General features: G+C 32.2%; 1 protein-coding gene across 16 annotated transcripts in view; it reads right to left on the minus strand.

Moving 5' to 3' along the window:
- Positions 1-12,080, minus strand: part of NOX4 (NADPH oxidase 4) — a 174,149-nt gene that overhangs the window by 9,723 nt on the left and 152,346 nt on the right. For 13 of the 16 annotated variants that reach the window (XR_010147622.1, XM_009423943.4, XM_001136458.7 and 10 more), the window contains 2 exons: positions 10,448-10,516; positions 8,821-8,921 (listed from right to left, as the gene is read on the minus strand). Coding sequence is in view for 15 of the 16 variants with exons in the window: in XM_009423943.4 (XP_009422218.2) it covers positions 8,821-8,921; positions 10,448-10,516 (170 nt within the window). In the remaining variant the exon portion in view is untranslated. Of the gene's footprint in view, positions 1-8,820; positions 8,922-10,447; positions 10,517-12,080 lie in introns of those variants that run through there. The other 3 variants (XM_016921758.4, XM_054662595.2, XM_016921763.3) reach the window with 2 other exon arrangements.

Genomic DNA, 12,080 nt, shown 5'->3' on the forward strand with positions numbered 1-12,080 from the left:
ATACTTTTCATTCTAGAATTTAGGATAATTCAAAGAATGTACCTATGAGCACAAATATGCTTATTATCAGGTAGAGATTTATCAGTTTGCCTTAGTCTTTTCATGACTTGTCATTGGTGAAACCAGCAACCTCATTAAGAGCAGCAATTGATAGATGTCAATTGCTAAACAGGTGACTTCTGAATAGATGTTCAGTCCACACTGGACTATGTACATTCTTCTTTTATTAGACACTTTACACATAGTTATCTAAAATTCCTACATGGATTTGCAAAAGCAGTGATGAATAAGGAAGGAAAGAAAAAAGATATTACCAATTTGAAATAATAATTTTAAGTGGCTAATTTATATTCACAGTAAAACAAAAAACATATTCATCTAGTTCTTTTTTATTTATGCACTGCAATAATGGTAACAAATTTCAAGCAGTTTTTATTATTCTCTAATAAAAAATTTTAGTAGTTAAATAATACGTATCTCTAACAAATAGACTAAATAAATCCCAGGAAATAAATAATATTTCAAATTGACCTTCTCCCCAATTTTGATTTGCATTTGATTCTTCCTAGGATGTCAAAATGATTAATATTTCATCTCATATCTTGGGAAAATCCAGTATGTCTTAATTATGTCAGAATAACTCGCACTGAACAAAAGACATTGAATCCATTAAAATTGGTACCAAAAATTAATAGTAAATACTGAAAAAAAGTTATTAAAACTTTTTACCTTGAAAAACAAAACTAAAAGCTGTGAAAATAGAATTTTACTTGCAGCCATGATGGGGTAATAGGGAGTAGATCTACCCTCTTACATTAAAAATCTAGAAAAAAAGCAAACAAAATAGATGAAATAAGTATTTTCGGACACTGAATAATAGGTAGCATGGAACTATGATCCCTGAGAAAAGGGAAGAAAACAAGCTAAGCACAGTCACTCTCTTTGCTTATTGCCTGGAGGCAATCTACTGGCTGCAGCAGACAGGGGAAACTCCAGCAAAGATTGGTGATTACACTGAGGAGACAAAGAACGGAGTTCATTAAGGCCCAAACAGCTGGAATTTGTGGAGCAGAATATGGAAGGGAAGGGAGATCCACAGAAAGACGCCTCGGAGATTGGTAGAGGAGAATCCTCAAGTCTTTGATTAATAATCAGTTCATATATGATAAGAAACTTCATGAATGTGAGTAAAGAGCTATCAGAGATCAACAGGACAAATAATTGCCAGAGTTTACACAGGACTGCAAATAATTTGTATTCACACACACCAGAATAGAAAGTCCTATAAATACAGGGCAATGAGTTGTATTCTCAGAAAGGTATCACCTTATTTGCAAGGAGTAGAGGGGATATTGGTAAAATTAGCCTTGGACTGAAGGCTGCTCTGGACTTCCACTAACAAATCTTAAAAGTGAGACTTGTAAAGATCAAACTGAACCCGAGTAACTTAACTGCATGTCAGAACAAGTCCAACACTATTAAAATAAATAAATCAAAATTTGGCACCTAACATTTAAACTTTAAAATGTACAGAAATCAACAAAAAAGTACCAGGAATTCAAAAAGCAAGAAAGTATGAACTATAACTAAGAGTGTTATGGGCTGAAGTCTGCCCATCCAAAGCCCATAGGTTGAAGTCCTAATCCTCAGTGCTTCAGGATGTGACTGCATTTGGAGATAAGGCTTTAAAGGAGGCAATTTAAGTTAAAATGAAGGTACTAGGGTAGGCCCTAATCCAATCTGAATGGTGTACTTATAAGAAGTAATTTGAACACAAAAAGAGACACCAGGGAAGTGCATGCACAGAGAAAAAGCCACCTGAAGAGGCATCAAGAACATAGCCATCTGCAAGTCAAGGAGAGAGATCTCAGGAAACCAGTTCTGCCTGCATTTCGATCTTAAACTTCCAGCCCCCAGAACTATGAAAAAATAAATTGCTGTTGTTTAATCCACCCGTCTGTGGTATATTGCTATGGTAGCCCTAGCAAACTAATACAAGGAGAAAGAGCATTCAACAGAAACAGGCTCAGAATAATAGAGATGACAGACGTGGTCACTGAAACAGTGATGATACACAGGCTTCATATATTCAAAGAAAAGCATAATCATGATGAGATGATAAATGGAATATTTTTAAAGGCCCAAACATAAATTCTAGAGATGGAATGCAATATTTGAAATGATAAATATACTAGATGAGTTAATAAAAGAATAGCCATTGCTGAAGAAAAAGTAAACTTGAAGAAAAAGCATTAGAAACTATCCAAATTGAAGCCCACAGAGAAAAAAACTGAAGAAAAAAAAAAAAAAAAAAAAAAAAAAAAAAAAAAAAAAAAAAGAACAACAGAGCATAAGTAGCCTGTGGGACAATACTAACTAGTCAAAACAACTAGTCAAAAATACATGTAACTGCAGTCCAACATGAGAGAAGACCAAGGGAGAAGAAAAATAAAAAATAAAAGATCTCATTAAATCTCAAGGAGAATAAACACAAAGGAAACTATACCTAGGCAATTGATAATAAAATACTAAAAACGAGTGACAAAAAGAAAAACATAAAACCAAACAGACTGGGGGAAAAGACACATTACAAATCATCAACAGAAAATATAAGAATGAAATATAAGAATGAAAGTGAACTTTTTGTCATAAACTATGCAAGTCAGAAGGCAATGAAGTGATATCTTCAAAGTACTAAAATATAAATCAAGACATCAGCTATTATATATCAAGCAAATTTGATGCCAAACAAAAATAATTTTTCAGAAATGAAGATGGAATAAAAACTGTATACAAACAAAAGCTGAAAGAATTGTCAGCAAACCAGCACTATAAAGGACACTAAAGAAAACTACTCAAGAAGTAGGAAAATAAAATTAGATAGAAATTTGAATCAACCAAAGGAAAGAAGGACACCAAAATAGTAAAATCTGTCAGTAAATATAAAATATTTATTTTGTCTAATTTCTAATATTTTTAATATATGCTAGATGTCTAAAACAAAAAATACTAATAATGAGAACTATAACATATGTATATGTAAGATGAATGCAAAAATAGCAAAATGGATGGAAGAAATGGAAGTACATGAAGTGTTACAATATTATTCAAAGTACCAGCCTGGCCAACAGAGTGAGATCCCATTCCTACAAAAAATTTTAAAAATTAGCTAAGCATGGTGGTATGCAACTGTAGTTCCAGCTACTCAGGAGACTGAGGTGGGAAGAGCTCTTGAGCCCAGGAATTCAAGGTTGCAGTGAATCTAGATCATGTCACTGCACTCTGGCCTGGGCAACAGAGCAATACTCTGTCTCCAAAAAATAAACATAAACATAAACATAAAAAATAAAATAGGCTGTGATAAGCTAATGATGTATACTGTAAACTTAGAACAATGTTTCTTTAATTTTGGCTTCATCAGAATCATTTTAGAGACTTCATAGAACACAAATAGCTAGGTCTTCCCATCCCTAGTTTCTGATTTGGCAGATCTTGGATAGGGCTCAAGAATTTGCTTTTCTAACAAGATTCCAATTGATGCTGGTCCGAGGAATCCAGTTCAGGAACCAACAACCTAAAGCAATTACTAAAAAGAAAAAAAAAAAAATACAGAGGCATGGCTAACATTAGAGAAAAAAGTGGAATTATAAAAAAAATTCAACCCAAATCAAGGTAAAAAAAGAAAATAAAACAAAGAAAGAACAAATAAATAAGTACAAAGCAATGGTGCACTGCTAGATTTAAAGCCAACTGTATTTTCATTAAATTAAATGTAAATGATTTAAACACTGAAACTAAAAAGCTTCAACATAAAGCAAACACTGATGGAACTGTAAAGACAGATAACTTCATAATTATAGTTAATTATTTCAATACTCTGAGTAATTAATACAAGCAGACAGAAATTCAGTAAGCATATTGAAAACTTGAACATCACTATCAACCTATTGGAACTAATTGGCATTTGTAGAATGTTCTATCTAACAATAATGGAATACAAATTCTTTTTAAGTGCATATGGAACATTCACCAAGATTGAACATATCCTGGGCAATAAAACAGGTGTCAAAACATTTTAAGGGATTAGAATCACAAGGAGTTCATTTTTAGAACAAATCCCAATTGAACTAGAAATTAAGAACAAAAAGATATCTGGAAAATTTCCTCATTTTTGGAAATTAAACAACATTTTAAAATAACCCATGGGTCAAAGAAAAAACATAAAAAATAAAAAATATTTGAACGAGATGAAAATGAAAACAAATCAAAATGTATAAGATTTAGCAAAAGTGGTGTTTAGAGGAAAATGTATAGCATTAAACACTTTTATTAAGAAAAACAGTCTGAAATCAATGACCTATGTTTCCATTTTAAGAAACTAGTAAAAATTTAAAAAAGCTAATTAAACCCAAAGTGAGCAAAAGAAATAAAAATATATGAAAATAAATGATGTTATACTTAATAAAATTTAAATTACTATTGAAACATAATGTAGCTTCCATTAAAATGAAAAGAGAATTGAGTCATTTTGTTTCTTTGTATAAACTTTCTGTCAACACCATATGATGGCAATACGATACCATTATTTTCTTGCTTGGCTTTGACAGGGCAATTATAGAGTTAGTTTGGCAAGTCTTTCAGATTTCCTAAAGGCCCTTCTTAAATACTTGATAATAAAATCAAGTATTAATTATAAAATAAATAATAATAAAAATCATTATTTTTAAATCACACAGGATGTTATGATTTTTGTGTTTCTTTAACATTTTCTTTTGCAATTATTAACTAGCTTAACTCTCTGATATCCTTTCTGTGTGTGTGCGATTTGAGGATTCCCTAATGTCACTCTCACTAACTTAATGAAATCTTACTTTTTTTTTTTCTTTTTCGAATTCTACAAGGAATCTTTGCAATTCATTTGTACTAAATTTGCGTTAGAATGCTGCAATCCAACAATTATCTGGAGACCTCTCTACAAGACCTTTGATGGAATGAGTGGAGGTAGATTCGGGTACTAAGTAGAAAATGTGGTTTGGGGGTAGACATTAGAAACTAGTTCTATAAATGTTCATACTTGCTTTTTCATGTAGATTTGTAAACGCAGGATCTTACATAATGAGAACTTAATCACCCCGGAGAGCTTATTCACTCGTTGTATTACAGATCCAGGAGAACTGAGTCACTTGACTCAGGGTCACAGGAGTAAATGTGAGAGACTAAATCTAGTTATTCTTAAATTGTATTGTTTGAAAACACTACACGGCAGTAAAATAAAGATATAATCTCAAAGATTTCACCCAATCCCAGAGTAGTAATTCTCTACTCAAAAAGCCAAACAAAGTTCAACTTTTCTTTCTCTCTTTGCATCATGCATCAACTTCACAGCTCAAAACAGGACATACATTTTAATTGCAAACAATAGGAAACTAAGTTTGGGTTAGATATAATAAATAATTTTCTAATAGTTTATTAAATACTAAATGGTTTACAATGTAATATTTAGAATATCTCTATTTCAAAGAAATCAGTTATTAATTCTTTTAGTGTTACAGTTAACATTCTGCTACAGCATTCATAGTAAACATGGGAATTTCTTGCAGCACCTCCCTACCTCCCATCTAAGGGGAACATGGTAAAATAAGGTTGCCACTCTTTATCTGTGACAAGCTGACTATGCCCTGCTGTAAAGCACAATGAACTTGCAGTCAGGAGGCTTGTGTTCATATCTGCATTCTGGCTCATTAACCATGGCTTTTGATAAATCATTATATTTTGAGGTCCTAGCTTCTTCATTTGTAAAATAAAAATGAAGGCAGGTTGACTCCCAAAGCTCCTTCACTTTCCATGATCATATAATACCATCATATAATTCAATTTCTGAATTTAAAAAAAAGCAACAAAAGAAAGGAATGACTGTCACACACATGTGGAAAGTAAATTAATTCTGACTTTTAGTTTTTGTAAAGCAGTACCTAAATGTGTATACCTGTTGAGCCAGCAATTCCAACTCAAAGATCTTAATCTACTGCAATACTCTCACATGAGAAAGTATGTACAAAGATAATTACCACAGCACTATTTTTAACTGTAAAGAAATATAAGTAATCTAAATATAAAGAATTAGGGTAGTAGGAGTCATGTTATTCATCCTCTAGAATAGTTTGAGGTACAATTACACAGAAATTGTCCATGATCAAAAGAAGCACATCATTAAAAAGTTAGTTGGTTCTTCCTAGCAAAGCCAAGAAAAAAATAAAACAACAAAAACAACAAAGTAAGCTGAAGAATTACTTTTCATAGATTCAATTTTTGTTAAAAAACTAAGGTTTTGATTTTAAATATATATCACACACACACACATACAAACATATGTTTACATATACTTTCATAAGTACACATACACACTCTCACACAAACTTACAAAAGCTTCTGTAAGAATACATAACGAAGAGTTACCAATCATTACCTCTGGGCCAGAAGGGTTTAATGCAATTTAAATTTGTATTCTACATAGTATACTAACCTAATGCCTACTGGTTTAATAAGTAATCACTTTCTGAAAGATAAAAAGTGTTGCCCAACCCATGATATTTTAAAATCTTAACTTATATGCCTGTCTTCCCTACTGTTATCTCTATATGTTTTCAGCAATTTGTGTGCATGAGGTTAATCAAAATGCTACATTGTAAATGAAACCATCCATTTACACAGTGCCTTTGTCCAGTTAATGAGACCTGAAGAATGTTGATCCATTCTTTTCCTAAGTATGCTACATAAAAATCCTTCAGAAAATGTAAACACATTTCAGGCACCTGCCTGAGAACCAATACACAAAGTCAAAGTGTTGTACAAAATGTCAACAGCAGATGGTGCACATTTGCTCTTCTTAAACCAGTTTTCCATTGTTTCCTGAAAAAGAACAAACTACTAAATATATACACACACACACAAATCGCTCTAAAACACAAACAGCCTAACAAATGAGACTTCTTGAGAACTAACTATAGGAACCAACAGCCTCAATCTATTTCCCTGTAAATAATCTGCTCTTTAGGGATTTGGTTTCTGAATTCAGCCAAAGAACTATCAGTTTTCAGCAATATACAGTGAAAATCAACAAAAAAATTCTTGACAGAAGTCAGTAAATGGCACTAAAGAGGAACATGTCTGCAATGCATAGCAAGAGACAGATGAGTATGACAAGATTATCACATCTAAGATGGGTGATACTGGAGAAAGATGGGAAAGGAAGATAGCCAAAAGTGGGTTGAAATCATTTTTTTCTAAATTTCAACTCTGAATATTACAAAAAAGTTCTGCTTTGTAAATCATGCTTACATCTTCATCCCAAAACTACTTCATCAAGGGAAGGGTAATACTACAAAAGTGTTTTAAACATGACTGTAATCTGAATCACATGGGTAACGTTATTCCTTCATAAATTTTGCTTCCCAGCCTCCATTCTGTAACTTCTAAAACAAAATCTTTGAAGGTAGAGATAGGGATCATCTTGAATCAGTGATTTCTTCAATAAATAATATTCATCCATGATTTCCTAAATTGGATTTTTAAAAAAAATATCCATTTAATAAGCTGGCCTGTACATTTATAATCAAATATCCTTTTGATGTTTATAAAAATATATTTTTAAAATTATGAAGTGTTCAACTATATAAAGTAATTGAAATGATAACTCAAGCCAGAAGTAAAAATTAACACTAGAGTCTTATGATTACAGGCAATTTTAAAATGAAATATTTAATTTATGTTCATTCTTTTTGCAGAAGTATGATTAGAATTAGGTTAGCAATAAAAATATGATTAGTTCAAATGTAAAAATAAATTGAATTTTGATAAAATTATATGGGTTAATGGGACAGAAATACAACTTAAATGAAAGAAAAAGAATGATGTAAAACATCCAACTGCTAAAAGAAGAGTTTATGTATTTTTGTAATAAATGACAGTATCATCTAGCTGTATTTATATTCCAGTGGATATGTTTAAAGAAATTATGTTAATTACAAAATGTCAATATCTGCAATATGTTAGAAATCACATCTTTTACAACTGTGTAAACTTATGGTGAAACTATTTAGGTGTAAACCTAAAAATACGTGAGTGGTTATATAGTTTTCAAAATCTTCTTAGAATTCTTATAGATCAGTGCTCTGCACTATGACAAATTTACAAAAGACAAATGGGCTGGCTGGTCTGTGCCCTGAAATGGAAGCTTTCCTTCTTAGTAATTTCTTCAGATCATAGACACGTAGTCCATAAGAACAAGATTCTTTATAAAATTATAGTTTCTAAATAATATTTTTGGAAATATTCTAGGTTTAAAGACTGCATATTACAATGCAGAGAGTTTTTTGAAAAACAAACAAACAAAAAACATTCATTCTGGTAAAAAAAAAAGGTACAAAAAATGTGATTTTTAAATGAATTCATTATTAGAACTAATTGTAAAATTCTTTGTTTGGAAACTTGATTTTGAAAACTTTTCCTAGGATCACCTGATATATGCTGTGGGAGCGAATACTCATTTTTAATATAGGCCTATACAAATTTATAATCAGATAGGAGAGTTTAGTTCATAAATACATTGTAGACTATTTCTAAGCCAAACTTTAATTATTTGGAATTACAAAAATGTAGGACGATACCTGCCTTACTTCTTCCTTTGATGGTGAAAGTGTTTCAGTGAATTTGTCATTTGTAAACTCATTGCCAATTCATTTTCAAACTTCATGTAATTATTTGAAAATATTTTCATTAATTTATTAGCCACATATCAAATTTTTGAGGTATAGTACTTACCCTCTGTTATATTTTGCTATTTCATCAAACAAAAGTTTCCACCGAGGACGTCCAATAAACAGTCTTGAATTCAGTGCATGATATTTTTCTCCAATTATCTTCTGCCAAAAAGAAAGCACTACGTTATTCGATATTTAGTTAAGTAACCCAGTTCTCTAACATCATTTCTGCTGGTGCTGCGGCTTCCCACCAAATTGCTGTGATATAAAGAATGTAAGTATCAAATGGCAACCTATTACGTACAATTATTTCAAAATATCATTTCCTTTCTCCTTTCTTTTAAAATTCATTATCTCCTTGAATTCCATTTGTTTGTTTTTAAACAAACGAACAAAATCTATTCTGGTAAAAAGGTAGAAAATTTTGATTTTTAAATGAATTAATTGTCAGAACTAATCTCCTTGAATGCCATTCTGACAAATGGCTACTTTTCTTAGATTTCAGTTAGTTGTTTCATCTTTAAAGAACTGCAATGTAAGACAAAGAATGAATTCTAATTGGTCAATCTCAAAAAGGCTCAGCACATAGACTTCAACATTGAAGTATTTTGGCACCACAAATACATTTGTCATATTTGGCTCATTATATAAGTAAAATACTACAAATTGTCATCGTAAATTTGGGGAAATAATCCTAGACAAGACAGCTCAAGACAGCAGAACTCCAAAATTGGGTCTATCAACAAATGGCTGTGAACAGGCTCCTGTTTGCAATTAACAGAGCATTAGATCTAAATCAATGTGAAGAGTCAGAGTGAACTGCGGAGAAAGGAGGAAGTATCTGAGTCCCAGGCAGGCAAACTGAGAACAAGATGCAAATTATGCTTCATACCTTAATTATTGCAATACCAGGAGGAAAACTGATATTGACTTACTTCATGAGACTGGTAAAATGAAATACTTTTAACATACCAAGTAGGGTAGAAATACGACTGGAAAAATTAGAGTTAGATTAGTTTTGAGGTAACTGAAAACATTCAAATGTTGTATTTGAAGTATTGTGAAAATGTATGACAAAAAGTACTAAAATAAAATTTGTGAATGCATTCATGCCTAGATTTATACACCAGTCCAGCTCTTCAATGTTGTCTTCAAATATTAGTTTCATCACTTGCAAAATGGGAATAACATTTACTGCTTGACTCTGTTTTAATTACATAAACTAATATATGTGAAATTATTAGCATAGTTCCTAGAACAGTAAATAAATAATGCATGATGGCTATCATCATTTTTTAGTTTTCTTTGTCTAGAAATAAGCTTAATTGTATACGAACTCATCTTCTCTCTCCACATAAAACATTCCCTCAATAAAAAGAAATCACAAGGCTGTTCATGTGTAATCTGAATTTTAGAAGAACTTGAGGCGATAGTGAAGAGGGGAGGGGCAGACTCAAAAGATCAGAACTTTTGAGTCTGCCCCAGCTCCCTGTGAGAAGGACAAATGGAAGGCATAATATGGTTGACTTCAAGGACAAGCTATGACTTTTCTGGACATATTCCAAAGGAGACTTTCCTCTAGGAAACTTCTGTTCGAACCACCTGCAGGAATTTTCTTCCACCACAGCTCCTACAGTAAATCTATTATCAAGAGGCTTGTTTAATTTACGATAACATCAACCACATACCTGTATCCCATCTGTTTGACTGAGGTACAGCTGGATGTTGACATAGTCAGGTCTGTTCTCTTGCCAAAACTGAGAGGACAGAAAAAGGAATAGACTTATTACAATTCTGTGGGTATACTCAGATTTTCTCCTATTCTAACATATGTGATTCTAGAATTTAACACAACCTAGCTTATCATAGTCAATATCCATAAGAAAATGAATACACACACACATACATACACACAAATATATATAACAGATTCTAACATTAATAATCTGGCCTCTTGGTATTAATTAGTTCTGATGGTGGTAGTGGTAGGGAATAATTTTCTGTTATCTTTATAGATACAAAATTTAGCATGCTAAATGCTATACAAATATTAGTCCTTCTGAAATACTCCTTATTTTATTCCTTAAGAGTCTCAAAATTGTACCAGTTTACTCATCAAGAACATGATTTTCTTGAGAAAAAAAGACAATAGTGATTTAATTTATGCAAGCTAGCAAATATAAAACAAAACAAATAGAGACTTTTTCCTGTTCCTGCCTTCCGCTTATTCAGCAATGGGCTCTGGTTTCTCTTGTACAAAAATGCACGAGGCAAAAACATACCTGCAAAAATAAATAGTCTAAAAAAAATATGGAACAATAACCCCTCATTTCCCCCTCCCCGAAGGCTTTGGCAACCTGAGAGGATTTTACTGTATCTGAATTGTTTGAAATATTTTTAGCAAGGATGCATATGTAGAGACTATTCTACTTCCTGCCTCTGCAAATGAAACTACTCTAGGGACCTCCTATAAGTGACAGCATAATATATTTTTGCTTTCGTGTCTGGCATATTTCATTTAGCATTATATCTTCAAAGTTCACCCATGTACTATGTGTCATAATTTCCTTCCTTTTTGAGGCTGAATAGTTTTGCATTGTATGTGTATATCATAATTTGTTTATCCATTCAACTATTGATGAATATTTGGGTTGTTTCCATCCTTTGGCTATTGTGAATAATGCTTCTATGGGCATTGGCATACAAATATCTGTCCAATTCCCTGCTTTTAATTCTTCTAGGTACATACCTAGAACCGATGTTTTCATTTATTTTTATTTACTTATTTTGCATAAAGTCAGGAGGACTTATGTAATCCACCTCTTCCCAGAAAAGCACAGACACTACCTCTCTAATTGCCTGTCCTACTATTCTTTCTCTTGCTTACTCTGCTTCATCCACACAGATCTCCTTTCTCTTCTTTCAGGACACCAAGCATACTGCTGCCTCAGAGCCCTTACCTATGAAGTTAGGTTTCTCTACCTTGATTTCTTTTCTCCAAAATATGTGTCTAGTCTGCTCATTCACTTCAGTCAAGTCTGCTCAAATGGTATTATAGCATTTTGTTTGATGGTTGTTCCTGAACATGCAATATAAATTAACACACTCTCTACTGTTTACGCTGCTTTACTCCTACTTTCCCTTCCTTCTTTGTCCTAACCTGAATCTCAGAACCTGATGCTCGATGTATTTATTGGTTGTTGTCTATCTTGCCCCCTTAGAATGTAAACCACATGAGATCAGAAACTTGGTTTTATTTTGCCACCTGATGAGTTTTCAGATCCTAGAATAGTTTCAGATTGATAGTAAGCAGTTAATAAA

The sequence above is a fragment of the Pan troglodytes genome, chromosome 9, assembly GCF_028858775.2.
Source record: "Pan troglodytes isolate AG18354 chromosome 9, NHGRI_mPanTro3-v2.0_pri, whole genome shotgun sequence".
NCBI lineage: Eukaryota > Metazoa > Chordata > Mammalia > Primates > Hominidae > Pan > Pan troglodytes.